The 16,465-nt window shown below is 34.7% G+C and overlaps 1 protein-coding gene across 2 annotated transcripts in view; it reads left to right on the top strand.

Moving 5' to 3' along the window:
• Positions 1-16,465, top strand: part of AKAP6 (A-kinase anchoring protein 6) — a 505,318-nt gene that overhangs the window by 110,029 nt on the left and 378,824 nt on the right. For both annotated transcript variants that reach the window (XM_049766574.1, XM_049766573.1), the window contains exon 2: positions 4,396-4,753. In XM_049766574.1, the coding sequence (XP_049622531.1) occupies positions 4,430-4,753 (324 nt within the window). In that variant the 5' untranslated portion in view covers positions 4,396-4,429. The remainder of the gene's footprint in view (positions 1-4,395; positions 4,754-16,465) is intronic.

The raw sequence follows: 16,465 nt of genomic DNA, 5'->3' as shown, positions 1-16,465 counted from the left end.
GTTCCTCAAAGTAGTCTCAAATTACTTTTGAATCTCTGTAGTATCTGTAGTGATCGCCCCCTTTTCATTTCTAATTCTGTTTGTTAATTTTGCTCTCTTCCTTTCTTTATGAGTTTTGCCAGTGGTTAATCAATCTTGTTTATTTTATTCAAAGAACCAAATTTTACTTTCATTGGATTTCCAACTTATTTATTTCTTCTCTAAGCCTTGTTATTTCCTTCTGCCTACCTATTTTTTGTTCATTTTATTGATCATTTTCTAATTTTATAAGCTGTGTTATATAATAGTAGGCCCTTTTCTACCTTCCTGATGTGTGCCTGCAAAACTATAAATTTTCTTCTTAGTCCCAATTTTTTCTGTGTCCCACAAATTCTGTAAATTTGTGTCTTTATTTACATTAGTTTCCAGGAATTTTTTGATTTCCTCTTTGATTTCATCTATGACCCACTGGTTGTTCAGCAGTGTGATGTTTAATTTCCAGGTGTTAAAGATTTTCCCTGTTTCTCTTTGTAAATCACTTTTAATTTTCTTTATTTTTTTGCCACACCTGGCAGTGCTGAGGTTTATTCCTGGTTCTTCTTTCAGAGAAGCTCCTGCTTTCATGGAGCTTCTGGCAGGCTCCTTGGCCCATATAGTATGCCAGGGATCAAACCCGGGTCCGTCCCAGGTCAGCAGCATACAAGGCAAACACCCTACTGCTATGCTATCAATTGGGTCTCTTAAATTCACTTAGAATTTCAATGCAATGTAATCTGAGAAAGTAGTTTGTACAATTTTATGCTCTTTATTTTATGGAGGTATTTTTATGGCCCAGTATGTGTTCTATCCTGAAGTATCACCTATGTGCACTGGAGACGTATGTGTATTTTCTATGGGTAGGCCACTTTCTTCCTTTACTTCTTTCAGAGCTAGTAAATTCTTATTATGTTGGCCTATCTAGAGGTGATAGGGCAGTTTTGAGGTCTCTCACTATTATTGTGTTGCCATTGATGTCTTCTTTCATATTTGTCAACAATTGTATTGAATATTTTGCCGATCTTTCATTGGGTGCATATATGTTTAGGAATGTGGTTTCTTCCTGTTGAACATATCTCTTGATTATTATGAAATGCTCATTTTTAAGTCTAAAGTTTGTGTCATCAGGTATTAAATATGGCCACTCCAGCTTAAGGGAATTGTTTGCTTGGATGATTATCTTCCTACCTTTGGTTTTTAGCCTATGTTTGTTCTGACTATTCAGATGAGTTTCTTGTAGGCAGCAGAATGTTGAATTTAGATTTTTGATCCATTTGCCACTTTGTGTCTCTTAACTAGTGCATTTAGTTAATTGATATTGAGAGAGATGATTGTCATGGGATTTAGTGTCATCTTTATGTAGGAGTTTCATGTGTCTCTTGGTCAGTCTTTTAAAGCAGACCTTTGAATTTGTCTTTTAAGTTTTGAGTCTTTAAAGTTCCTGAGCTGTTGTTTATCCTTGAAGCCATATATACTTTCTTTAAACCTGATTTGGGTCTTGCTGTGTGAAGAATTCATTTCATTGAGTTTTGTCACTACATCCCACCACTGCCTTTGGGCCTTGAGGGTTTTTCTTCTGACAGATCTGCTGTAAATGTTAAAGATGCTCCTTTGAATATGATTTCCCTTTTTGATCTTGCTGCTTTCAGTTTTCTATCCATATTTGTGAGATTAATCATTGTGTCTAGGATGTGTCTTGAGGTGCTTTTCTTCGGGTCTCTTTTAGCTGGTACTATTTAGGCATACAGGATTTGGTTTCACGTACTCTTTAGCTCTGGGAGTTTCTCTGCAATGATGTCCTCGACTGTTGATTCTTCATTGGTATTTTCTTCCTAGGTCTCTGAGACTCCAATGATTCTTATGTTGTTTCTATTGAGTTTATCAAAAACTTCTATTTTCATCTGTTTATATTCTTTGAGAATTTTTTATTGTCTGATTATTTGTTTTAAGTCTCTTTTCCAATATCTTTTGTTGTATGGAGTTGTTATGCATCTCGCTTCCAGCTCACTGATTTGGTCCTCAGCAGCTGTTATTCTGTGGGAGAGACTTTTCAGTGAAATTTTCATTTTGCCTACCTGGTTTTCAGCCTTGTTATTTCAGTTTGGAGTTTTCTTATTTCTATTTTCATATCCTCTTGATTCTTATTTGTGGTTCATTCAATTTGTTCCATGCTTTCTGTGAGTTCTATAAACATTCTCCATATTGCTTCCCTATACTTTTTATCTGAGAGGCTAAATAGGTATTTGGCACTTTTTGGGTCATTAGTACTGCCCTCTTCATTCTCTATGCATGGTGGAAGCCTGTGTTGTTTTCCCATTGTCACACTCATAGTGTGATATTTTCTACTTGTTGTGCTAGGGTTCATTGACCAGGAGATGTGCCTGGCGTTGAAGTGGAGTGGAGTGGCTGGGGTCTCTGACTCTGCCCTTTTTGGCTGTGGTCAGTTCACTTCTATTGATGTGCCTCAGAGTGCTCTTCTGAGAGGGATGGCTCCTGGCCACCCAGCGACAGCAGTGGTGGTTCAAGATGGCACCAGTGTTGAAATATCTTAATTTTAACTTTAAAAGTAACTTTACTTCATTATGATTTACACTAAGTTATTTGTAACTTTACTCTAATATAAATTTTACTTAGTTATTTGTAACATATTTAATTAGATTTAAATAGTACTCATTTAAGAACAATTTCTAGTTGTTGAAATATTAGAGTTCTCTTAAAGTTTATGATAATTAAATAATGTAATTTGTTGAAAGTTCATGAGATATGTTCTATATAGTCTTTGATTTGCAGGTTTTAGAAAAATAGAAGTTTAGAATTACTCACATATATGTCTAAAATAATAAAAATTTTGACTCTAATATGTCTGGGATTTTTTACATGATGTTGCTTATAATAAAATGTTTTATGTTATGATTTATTAATACAAGAAAGTTGAATATTAGACTGGAGTGTTAGTATTGGGTTGAGGCTTACCTTACACAAGATTGAACCTAGTTTGATCCCTATCACCACATATAGTTCCAGGGCATGTCAGGAGCAATCTCTTGAGGAAAGGCCTAGGAAAAAGTAAGCTCTGGACAGTATTGAGTGTGACCTCACAAGTTAAATAAACAAAATAGTAAATAAAAATGACATGAAAAAGAAAAGTTTTCCTAAGTTCATCATTAAGACATTTCTAATGGTGACAGCTTCCCTCTATAGGGGCAGAGAGTCAATTTTCCACTGACTTTTTTTGTTGTTGTTCTTTGGGAACTGGTTGATCAATCAAATTTACTTCAAACATTTTAAGAGGAGAAAAGAGCACATTTTCTTATACATATAAAATTTTACATGGATTTAAATTCTAAAGTATATGGGTTAAAATGAGAGTGTTTAACCTGAGCTAAAGAGGGAGAAGTGGATTTCTTAAGAGTGTGATTCATATAACAAATAACACATAGTCTGTGATTACTTGTTAGCCCTGCCATATAAGATAGGCTTCTCTGATAGATTATTTCGGATAAAATATTAAATTTGGGGGCAGTATTCTTAATCTTTGATCTTCTAGAAAAGTAAGTAAGTGGTAAAGTTTCTTTTGAACCTACAGCCTTGGTTGACCTTAGCACATACTAAGTCACATGGTAAAGTAACATATTTTAGAAAACACTGTTCCGAACATCTTAGGGAGGCCTACTCTGTGCTATTGAATATTTCATTTATATAGTCAATTAGAATCCAAAAATATATCGACTATATAGGAAAACCCAAAAACAATAATAAGATAAAACTTCAAGGGAAAAATCTCTTTTCCTCTCAATGAAAGCCCAGGACCCTATTCAGGACTGGAGTACCTGCTTCCTTGCTCTATCATTCTCTAATCAGCTTCCCCAGAAGCCACTCCTGATCTGATGCTAACTGGAACTTCAGTCATTAGACCACATTACAAGTTGGAACAAGAGGGAAAGATAGAAAGGGAGAGAGAGGACCCCTCCTGAGTCAACTCCCTTTTAGTCTTGCAGCTTTCTACCGAACAGCCCCTTTAATCTCTCATTGGTCAGAATTTAGCCACGTGGCCACATAGTTGCATTGGAATCATGGAATGTAGCTTTAAATTCTTGGCAGAAAAACAGCTACCTGAAAGTCAAGTATTTTGTTGCTAAGGATTGAGGAGAGAACAGGTTGAAGCAGTCGGTATTACTATGATTTTTCTGTTTGTATCATGTGCTGGATTTGGGGACTACTATCTTTCAAAACATCCCTTTATGCTTCTGTTATGAGCCATGGTTTCTTAATTTAGAAATCTGGCTTAATTTAGAAGTCCTGTTTCTTCTGTGAAATATCATTTCTTTATTTGGCAATCTTTTCTGACTCTTGCTTTCTTCTTTCCCTCTTGTTTTTCAGCTGTTTTGGAAAGAAGTAAGGCTTAGCTTTCTCCATGTTCACCATGAGTGTGACACTTTCTCCCTTGAGGTCACAGGATCTAGACCCCATGGCTACTGATGCTTCTCCCATGGCCATCAACTTGACACCCACTGTGGAGCAGGATGAGGGAGAAGAGGTGATGAAGGACATGGATTCAGATCAGCAGTATGAAAAGCCACCTCCATTGCACACAGGGGCCGACTGGAAGATTGTCCTTCACTTACCTGAAATTGAGACCTGGCTCCGGATGACATCAGATAGAGTCCGGGATCTAACCCATTCTGTCCAGCAGGACTCAGACAGCAAACATGTGGATGTACATCTTGTTCAACTGAAGGTAGGATAAGTCTCTGGGCTCAGAAACCCTCCTGATACAAGTCCAAAAAGAAAGTGACACCAAAAGTTTGGGCTCTGGATTTCCAGTGAAATAGGCTGAAAGTCATTATCTTTATAGATCAACATGGGAAAAATGTATTTTATTTTTTTGTGCTGATTATCTAGAATACAATTGACTTGGGGGATAATGCAGAGTAGAGAATGGGAGAGGAATTTTTATGCCATGTCATAGAAATCATTTATAATGAATAAAAGTAATACAAGAGGTTTCAAAGACATTCAAAGGTAAAGCATCATACTGAGTTGGGACTGTGTATATGCATTATTACTACTGATTAAAGTGCTCTCAAATCCCAATATAAATCTCTAGTTAACTAGATAGGATCCTAAGTTCAGATAAAAAACCTTTACCTATGCTGGTTTATCCTAAATTATCTGAAATCAAAAAGAAAACATATTTTTGGTCTTTAATCCTTAAATGGCTTATACTATGCAGCCAACAGCATGAAAGGAAAATATTGGTATTTAAGAGAGACCATTGTCTCTGAAGTCCTGAATTCATCTGCAGCATAAGAGAATGTATCCAAAAGAGGGACAAAGGTTATTGTTGAGGGTAAAATGAAGGAGACCAAGAGAAGGGGGAGAAAGAAGAAGATAGGAAGAGAGAAGGGGATATTCTGTGTACATATTCTTAGAAAGTAAAAATGCAGCACACAAACAAAAACAGCTAGGACATCATCAAAAAGATGAAAGATTGGTTTCTTTCTTACCATGGCAAGCAGGAATTATATTTTAGAAACTCTTTGAAACTTTCTTTTCATCCTAGAGCAATTTTCCAAACTCTATGATGCTAGAGGGAAATAGGAGTTGGGGAGTCCATTTTATCTCTTCTCTACTTTGTCCCTCTAGTGCAGGGATGGCAAACATCTGATTCACAGGACACAGAGATTCAGAAAAGTCTGTGGCCTGACATTGGCATATAACAGGTCAGACAGGTACACTTCTTATGGACTCTCAACAGACTACCTAACCTTATTATTTGGCTTGAAAATTATTGTAAGTATCCAATGGTTCTTGGTAGAAAAACAGTTCCCCAGCCTCATTCTAGTGTTACATCTATCTGTGACTTCATGTAGATACAAGGTTGGATTGTAATACAAAATCATGGTATTTTATATTAATAAATAAATGATGATCTTTAGAATATTGCACTAATGGTGCTGCTAAATGTTCCTAACATTAATGTGCCAATTAGCTGAATTTAATTACATCAATATACTTAATAAAATTTTAAATTTTGGTTCCAAATAGGAATGTAAATTTTGTGTGCAATTAGTTAACTAGTGTTATTATAGTTAGTACTTGAGAACTCACCTCTACATGAATTTGTTTGCCCTTTGATTTCTGGGATCACCTATCACCTCACTTCAGAAGAAGCTTCTTTGGTCACATGCATCCTGCTCTCTCTTTCCTCTCTCTCTCTCTCTCTCTCTCTCTCTCTCTCTCTCTCTCTCTCTCTCTCAGTGTGGGTTGTCTCTCTCCTGAGAAAGAAGTTAACAGGGCATGAAGTCAATGCAGCAGCCAGTAGTTAATCAATAATTGTTAAGGAAGGAATTGAAATGATGTGATGGTTATTTTATTCTAGGGTTTCTGTCATTACTCTTTTTAAATGTGCATTTCACTAGATGATTTAAACATCCAATTCTCTGTAATGCTCTATAGTAATAAAGCCCAAAGTCACAATCACTGGTCAGTAAGCTGTGACCTTCTCTATACAAAGGTTTCATTTTATTCTTCTAATCTGTATAGTTGTTTCCCCCTTATTTAACACTGCTTTATTCAGTCAAATAAGCATATGGATGCATTAAAAATGAACACATGTCACTTTTTCATACTTCTACACTGATGCACAGAATAAAAGGTGAAATTGTACATCGTGCTTTGTGTATGGAATATAATAAAACCACCATGAAGAAGAGGCTCTAGTGAAGTCATATGCCAGAATACAAAGGGTTCTCCACCTGGGCAGTTCCAGCCATCTGCTGCAGGGCATCCCAGTTCAACTCCTGCTATCTTTATAAATTTATCCATTTATTTACTTATAATAAAATGCTATCAAGGCAGTTCGGGTTGCTCAGGATTTTAAGCATTATTTTTAATGAAATTTTAAAAATCTTCAAAATTTATAACCATCCTATACCTTCCCAGGAGCATAGCTAGCTGTTCTTTCCATTATGCTTGTATTGTCTCAAACTGGTTATACTCAATGAATTCTTTGTCTTAAAATTTTTAGTAAAAGGCAACACTCTTTCTCACACCTAGATATGACTTCCCATTTCACACTAATGTGTGTGTATGTGTGTGGCTCAGCATATCATGGAATCTATCTCCAAAACATGACCTAAAGTTGTTTACCTCTCTGAATACTACCACTATCCCATCATTACCTTAAGTTTTATCACTGCTTGTCTAAGTTATATTGGGAGCCTCCTACCACCCTTATTTACTACTGTACACAATGGAATGTTTTAAAAAGGTAAATGAGGTCATATTTCTTTATCATGATATTTGCAATAAGACTCCAAACTCTTTCAATGACTTTGCCTCTGTCGATGCCGTTTCTATGTCTCTGTTTATATCTTCTGTTACTTCCCCCTTCTTCAAAAACCTCCAGTTGCATTATAATTAAAGAAGTGTTAAATTAGTTCTTTCCTTATAAAAGGAAGAAAATATATATATTTAAATATATATAAAAGGAAGAAACTCTCTTCCTGCATCTCTGGCAGATTCTGTACTATCCAGTCAGGGGCATAGCCAAGTTCTAGTATCAAGGAGGCATTAACCTGGAAGACTATGGGCAGAAGTTAGGAGTAAGAAAAGGGACTGTGTAATGTGTTTGGTGGAGGACAAAGATAAGTGAGCCTTACCTAAATTTTTCCATGCCTCTCACACCCTTTCACATTACTTGTTTTAAGTTTTGCCACCATAGTCTTTCCCATCTTTGTATCAGTGTGATTAATTTTGAAAAATTCATTGAAAAGAAACTCAGCTTATGATTTTATTTTAAAAGATAGGTAGGTTAAATGCTATTTTTAAAATTCATCATCTCCTCCAAGCATTATCCAAATTGTCTCAGATGCTGCTTACCACCAGTTGCAATAATTCTCTGCTCTTAATTGTGTAGGACAAGGGCTAGACACTTGCAGAGACTTAGTTTATCTTTTAGTTGAATCTCTGAGTTCAGCTGAGTCTTTGGTCGGTGCCTTCACTAAAAACAGACCTGTTTTTACTGAAAGACAAGACTAAGGGCTAAATTTGGATAAAGGCATTGTATGAAATAAGTTTCAAGTGCATTTGGAGCATTACTTTCTGCTTAGGAAAAGTTTGTGATTTAGAAGTCTTAGAATTTTTGTTTAGGAAATATTCCCAGGAGATTCAGTTTTCCCTGTGTCTCTTCTCACCCCTCTTTCTTTTGGACTTCCTGTTTGGTAATGCGTTTGCTCAATTAACTTACTCTTGGTTCTTCTTGACTGGAAACTACTCTTTATAGATATCTATAGCAGAGAATCACACCCTTCTGTGGAATATAGAAAGACAAAGAACACAGACAGAACTCTTTATATGAGTATATAATATAAGAACAATAACAAACTCAGGTATTGGAAAATAGAAGCAATCACCAAACTGTGGGAGGGGGGGAGGCAAAAGAATGGAAGAGAAGACCAAAATAATAGTCATAGAGATAGTAATAAAAGAGTGTGGACATTTTGGTAGTAGTGTGATATAGTAATTTTGTTAGTGATAACATAAATTTTAAAACTATTTTAACTATTTAAAATGTAATGAATTAAACATATTAAAGAGGAAATATGGACCAAAAAAGTCAAACAATTTTGTTTATATTTAGTCACTCTTGATTATTTTTTTTCTTTTTGGACACACTGGCAGTACTGAGGGGTTACTCCTGGCTCTGCACTCAGGAATTAATCTTGGTAGTGCTCAGAGGACCATATGAATGCAAGAGATCAAACCTGGCTTGGCCAAACCTGGGTCAGCCTCACTCAAGGCCTAAGTACTAAGAATGTTTATTTATCAGTGAGCATTCTTACAACTTTTCCCACAAGTTATTAGGGGATTTTTAAAAATTGTCTCCTTCAAGATTGATTACAAATTATTGTTATAAAGTTCCTGTGGACAGGTTGTGATTGATTGTAGTGCATGAGTAAAAACATCTAACCTTGAGATTAAAATAGAGAAACTATGTATTATGTATATTTTGCCATTACTTTTAAATTGGCAATGTTTTATTGCATCTTAGCGTCTAGCTATTCTTTATTAAGAATTCTGCTGAAACATTTTTAGAAATTCCCCCTCTCTTTTTCTTCTTTATGTTTAGGGGCTGTGCTCTGAAGGAAAACAAGACTAAAGGTCTTAAAATTTATTGACTTTAACTGAGACCTTTAGTCTTGGTGAATCCATTTGAATACTCAGGCCAATTAGGAACTTCTGCTTTCTGATGAGTGGTCCTCTTAGCATATTATTTGTGTTTCCTGGAAATATGATAGCAGGAAAGAGGCAGGGCTGGGATTAGTTGGGAGTCTAAATAATGTAGCTTGATGGCAAATACTAGTTTTAAAGTGGCTAAGTAGAAGTCAGCATCCCAGATAATCTGCTTTAGAAAGTTTGGAACTGATTATCAGAATTCAACAGACTATTTATAAAATGCTCTTTCAGGGTAATACTGAGATTAAGATGTGGCTGGCATTAATTAATTAATTAATCCAGGTACCCAGTGACTCACATAGGCTCTGAAATAATTTCTGAATAAAAGTTTTAATCCTCTTCATGGGTAAGACTGAGGCATTGTCTGGTGAACTGAAAATAACCTAAGACCTTGGATGTGACATTCATAGGAGAGGATCCACTCTCATATGCCTCTTCTCAATTTAGGAGGGAGGAAAATGGTGTTTGGAGTTCAATGTCTATGTTCCTAGGCTAGAACAACTCAGCATGTGCATAGAGAGGGCAAGGCTTTTGGACATATTTTAAATGGTGCTCTCTCTGGGCTTCTCTCCTCCTCACATTCAGCAAGGCACAAAAGGAAATAGTTTCACAAGTAGTTTGAGGCTTGGAAGATTTCTGATATTAAGTGTTAATAAGACCATATGTTAAAGCCCAAGTTTCCTATTTACACCCTCTAACACCCTGTGCTATGCAGCAAAATGGTGCTTACCAAATTGTAATGTTTTTCCTGTCCTGAGTGTCTAAATATGTAAAAGCTCATTAACTATTAAAATATATGAAATAAAAAGAATGCTGAATATTTGAAAGGCCAATTTCAGATATTGAAAATTGGAAATTCAATTTTGTTTCTAAATTTTAAAAAATCAGTTTCTATTTTTATTTATTAATGATTTAAACTGGTATCTCCTTACCATCCAATACCCACATGCAGTGCTGGAAAAATAGATGAATACCTTTTTATTTGGGGATTGTTATATTTTCATCATGACTTTGATTATCTAAAGATTTTCATATTTAGCCACTGTTTCATTTTATAGATTTCATTTAGTAATCCTGGTTAAAACATGGAAGAGTGACATGAAAAACTTACTTTGGTACTTTCTCACATTTGTATTGAAGGTCTTTGGATATGCATGAATTGTAGCTATGTGAATATTTAGAACTCAGGAAGGCAGTGTTGATAGTCAAAGGGGCCCAACAAGTCCATCCCCTGATTCAACTGGGTAGTTTTTTTTTTTTTAATTTAATCAAAACCACTATGATTTACAAGTTCTTCATAGTTGTGTTTCAGGCATACAATGAATCAGAGCCAATTCCATTACCAGTTTCCCAGAGTGTATCCCAACCACCAACCTTTGCCCCCCAACCTTTCAGTATAAAAGTATTTAAAGTTTAGATTGTTAGAGTTTGGATCTCTTAAGTCCATTGTTGTTGATTTTTGGCTTGGATAAATCTATTATTTATTTATTTATTTATTTATTTATTTATTTATTTATTTATTTATTTATTTATTTATTTATTATCTCCACCAATGCACCTGAGACTGCTTGGTCTCTCGCCCCCATCCTTTCATATTTGAGTTTCTTCTCCTCCACTTAGGTTTTTTTTTTCTTTCTCCTCACTATACTCTGGGGCCAATTTTTTGTTTAGTTTCGTTTTGTTTTGGGGTCACACCTGGCATCATTCAGGCTACTCCAGGCTCTATGCTCAGTAATTACTCCTGGCAGGCTCGAAAGACCAGATGGGACCAGATGGGATGCTGGGTCCCCACAAGGGTCGGCTGTGTGCAAGGCAAATACTCTACCAGCTGTGCTATTGCTCCAGCTCCACCAACCTCGACAGTTTTTAATTACAATAATAGTAATAGCATTGCTACTAATGCAATAGTAACAAGAAAAAACAAGGACTATTAAAAATGTCACAATTTGAAAGAAATAATGAAAATAGGGTTTAGAAAAAAGTAGTAAGTATCATGGGATGATTTGAAAATATCACCAATGAGAAAAGTCTGAGTAAATTGCGTTATTTACATTCAAGAAATGTTACTAGAGTTTGTTACTTAGAAATGGTTTTCAATGTCATCATGGGCAAAAATTGTGTTTTGTTTTATTTTCTGTTCTCAACCTGGCAGTGCAGTTCCTCTTGACTTGGTACTGGCAGACTGCATGGTGCCAAGAATTGAACCTAGGCCTCTGGCATGGAAAGCCTGTGAATTTTCCCTTTGAGCTGTCATCCTGGCCCTGAGCCATTGGTTTTAATTATCACTGGTATGGAAGGTAAGGGGAATGTCTATCAGAAATAGGATAAGAATGAACGAACTCTTTCAGTGCCTACAGAATTTTAACTTAAGTAAAATTCATTGAATTTCTAGTATGTACCAGGCCTTTTTGAAAAAAATCCCAAGATTTTAGTTAATCATAATAATAACCATGCAATTGAGAAGAGAAAATTTTGTCTTGGGTTAGTAGATGATCATCTTGGAAATCAAAGCAGGTTTTATGTGTCTAACATGCAGTTTTTCTACTTCTGTGCAATGATCTCATTCTCATCTATTGGTGTGAGAAAGTTATAAGGTGTAAGAATAATACTCTCATTTTCTTGCTCTAGATGATTGGTAAATCTCCTAGTGTGATTTAGCATTCTGTTAAAACAAAACTAAGATATAACATGTGTGTATTATAATGCATCACAAATAGAAATATGATGGTTTTGAGGCAAGGGCATAAATGAAATTCTAAGCTTCTTGAGGGCTAGGGAGTATTTATAATGATCTTGAGCATGAAAGATATCTTGTTAATTTCTTTCTTTTCCTTAATAGCTGCTATCATGCCCATGCCCCCTGACTCCAAAATTTGATGTCTTTCAAATGGGAAAACATAAGATCTCATTAAAGTACTAAGGCATAAATAGTAGTATCCTACTACTACTAATACTAATCCTAATAAGGAATTAATTGGAGCAAAAGGCAAACATCTTTCATGATAAACTGTGTTAATTAATTCATTGATTTCAAGGATTGGTATGCATAAATATGGTGGCTCTTGAGTGACTATCATTTAACTTAAGCAAAACTGGTACATTTCCTAAGTTACATTCTGCAACAGAACAGCTCCAACAGAATCTGAATTTGGACTTGTGTATTATTGCTTTCAGAGTCTACCCAGGTGATTCCAAATGCATATCTATAAATCACAACCCTTGGAAGGAAATGCTTTGGAATAGGGAGTTTGGGGATGCATTTTGCATATCCCAAAAATTTCCCCTTTATTTCTAAATGAGGATTTAAAATCACTAATTAAGGAATAGATTGCTACATGGCTCTTGTGTGCTTCTTCTGTTCCTAAATAACCTCATTAAGTCATGAAAAATAGTGGCAAGGAAGAGAGCCTATACCAAATACTAGCCTATGAGTTTAAAATAGTACTCTCTCAGGCAATTCTCATGTTTTATTTACAAAAGTTGCCCCAGAAAAAGAATGCAACTCTTTCCTTAATTTTTCACAAGCTTTAACTAGAAATTATTTTTATCAAGACTTCCAGATACCTATGCCTATGCAGGCTATTAGGAATTTCTTTTTGTGGAATTGTGCAGCACACTTTCACTACATTCTGTCTACTTATTGAATGTAAAAACATAAGGCCTGTTTCCTCTGGATTAAAGGAATGTTGAATGACATTTTTTTAGCTTAGTAGAGGCATATTTTGAAGGGTCATAAATACTTAGGATGCCACAGAGAAGCCTGGGCTTGATCCAGTAGTTACAAAGGCATCTACAAACAAAATAATTAAACCTGGTAAAAAAAAAAAATTGGGTCATTGAATGAATTTGAGAGTATGTGCATGGTGGTTTGAGGAGAGAGATGTTGATAAAATAGAAATTGTTAAACTTAAAATTGTAGCTCATTGGTAGACATTCCCTAGGGAGAGTTAGTTCTCATATGTGCCCTAAAAATATAAAGCATGACTGTTTTCATCTTCTTTTTATCTTTGACACGACATCTTGGACACTTTGCTCTTTGGGAATATGACTCTGGGAAGTAATCCTTACTTTCATACTCTGCTTGCAATTTCAAAGATAGCCAATAAAAAATTTAAGTAAATAATATTGCTAACAAAAACTGGATGTCATTAATAAAGTTACTGTAAGGAAACTCAAAGATGATGATTTACTTTTATCTTTTTGAGATTTTTTTTTGTATTGTTGCTTTGTATATATTAGACTATGTGTACATGAGTACAGACAGCTCTGTATCAGGGGAAAAACAATTGAACATTCGTACAGACTGGATGATTTTCTGGGTTATTTGTTTAATGTGTTAACTCTAGAAGTTCTCCCTGAGGTATATTTAATTAGTATGTTAAAATATTAAAATGAATTTATACTTAGCATATATTAACATAATAGTTGATATTCTATGTGTTATTACTTTATTTCCTTTTATGTTTCTTTTTCCCTGCGTGTATCTTTTATATGATGAGTTTATATTTTAAATATTTCTTCTAGTGCTTTTATAAATTTACTTATAGATATGTAAAAAGATGTTTGTAAAATGATAATTTATATGAACTGCTTCCTAGAGCTGGTAAGCATGTGTCTTGCTATTTTTGTTTGATTTACATTTTTTAAATTGTTCTTACCTCTTTCTAAAGATCTACAAGTGATTATAATTTTTCTTTGAACATGATTATAAACAAGAAAAATATTTTATAGTTGTTTAATGTAGTTATCTAAAATTAAATCCATCTTTTAAAAATCAATTCCATATGTTTGTTTTACCACAGATTTTTCAGAACAAACTTACAAAGAACAATCAACAAAACTTTATTAGTTTACTTAGTGGATATAGTTTTATTTAGTTATTTAGTGTATTTATTTAGTGGAATTTAATAGCATCTGCTTTTATTTTGGGAGGCAAATGTATTTTTTCATTTCTTGTCAAACTTTAATTTTTCTGTCTTATTTTGGTCCTTATTGATATTTGTGTAGATGTTAGCCAAAGATAGAAAATCTTATTTTAAACTGAAGTTATTTAAGAAGAACGTGCTCAATTTTCTCTTATTTTTCTTATCCCTGCATATATTCTATTTTCACACTATTCTCTTCCACATCCAATTTATAATTAGTGATCCAAGACCTAAAAAACAGCTCGCTTTTCTTGCTACTTTTTAACTAATTGAACATCAGCATTTGTTTTTGTGCTATGATTTTTTTAATTACCTTAAACAAGTCTAAAAGCTTTTTAAGATACAATCTCCTATTTTTTTTTATAAAACTCCAAATGCTTTTTGGGTCAACTGACTCACTGAATCCTTACTCTATCAAATTTCACTTTATCTTCTACTTTAAGTTGCATTAGTATACTAGGGGAACCATAGCTTTCCAAGGATATTTCATTGAAATATTAAATGCATTCATAAGCATTTTTAAATTCGTATAATTGTTCACAGATACTTTAGGATGAGGGGTTGGCCAAAATAAGCAGAAATTTTTCTGGAATTAACCCAGCACAGCAAAATTTTAAATTTTTCTTAGAAAGAATGAGACGACGAGTAACTATAATTAAGTTCTTTCAAAGACAACAGACTCCAACTAACACATCTCAAATTTGGGGCCAAATTAAATATCTGCACTCTGTGCAAGTCAAAGAAATAGTATTTTTGTCTGAGAAGAAGTAGAAGTAGGAAACTAACTCCACTTGTATTACTTGGTAGTTTTATTTTGTACTTATCCAGGTAAGCATTGGGGTAGAAATATGGTCACTCATGACATTCTTTCTATCAACTCCTACAGTGGAAGTCTTTGTTTAAAAGGATAGATCAGGTATACTGACATTTAAATCAATCATATACTTGCCAATGCATGCTGCTTTTTCTGTAGTAAGGAAAGCAAAGACGGAGGAATTAGAAACTAAATGAATTGGCATCTTGATTAATGATGCTCAGGGTCAAAGGTTCTCTTGTAAGGAAGAAAAAACATCTATAATTCTGTTGAAACTGAGTGGTTTTTGTTTGGGATGGGAACACCAGTATCTCAGTGGTAGCTATTCTTCTTCCAGTTGCTTGGTTAGACCTAAAATTTCAGGTACAGCTTTGTCATTAAATTTAAGATGTGGCAACACTTTCATTTCCTGGGTTTTTACCATTTTCTTTTGCAAAATGAGGGACTTTAGGGGCTTCTTTCAGCCCCCAAATTTTGCAAAACTATTTAGGCATACCCTAATAAGCTAACCTTTGCCAAATTGTGGCCTCCCTCTCTAATTTTCTCTTACGCATTTGAATGAAGATTTGTTCTACTTCTAAAAGTTTCTCAAGCCTGTTACTCTGTTAGTAATGATACTAACATGCACTATGACATTTATTCTTTACTTTTTTCAGAGTGACTTCCCTTTATTATCTCAGTTAATCCTTACAATAAACTAGATTCCTTGCTTGGGATTCGTGACACAGAAAAATTAACTTAACTAGGGTCACATAGTAAGAAAGTGGTAGAACTAGGAATGCGAACTAGGTTTTTATGATTTTGAAATCTATGTTTAGCCAATTTTGGAACAGTAATTTGAGTTTGTGATGAAACCTGTGATCATCATCTCAATTGTAAACCTGTGCCCATCATTTTTTTGCGTACTTCTTTAAGAAAACTTTTGAAACTTATTCATGGAAACTTTAAGTTAATTTCTGTAGATGACTACATCATGCTGCTTTGCAGTTACTTTTTCCTGATTTCTAAATAGTAAGATTCTTGGAAAGAAGCATATTAAAACACACACACTTTATTTCACAGTTTATATTTAGTATAAAAAAGCTACCCGGGGGCTAGAGCTATAGCACAGTGGTAGGGCATTTGCCTTGCATGGGGCTGATCCAGGACAGACCTGGTTCAATCGCTGGAGTCCCATATGATTCCCTTAGCCAGGAGCGATTTCTAAGCACATAGCCAGGAGTAATTCCTGAGCACATAAGCCTAGCCAGGAGTAATTCCTAAGCATCACTGGTGTGGCCCCAAAACAAAAACAAAAACAAAAAGCTACCTGAATTTTTTTGGCATTAGATTTCTTCAATATATATATTCAATATGATATATATGTATATATTGAACATCAGGGACTTGGGGCTAGGGTAGAGGGTCTGACCAGTCCCTACGTAGATGGTAAAGCTGAAGGAAAGGTCTTCACTATTGAAAATTATCTTCC

Source organism: Suncus etruscus, chromosome 2, assembly GCF_024139225.1.
Source record: "Suncus etruscus isolate mSunEtr1 chromosome 2, mSunEtr1.pri.cur, whole genome shotgun sequence".
Classification (NCBI taxonomy): domain Eukaryota; kingdom Metazoa; phylum Chordata; class Mammalia; order Eulipotyphla; family Soricidae; genus Suncus; species Suncus etruscus.
Note: the sequence above shows the minus strand (reverse complement) of the source record. Positions and strands in the feature narration are given on the sequence as shown.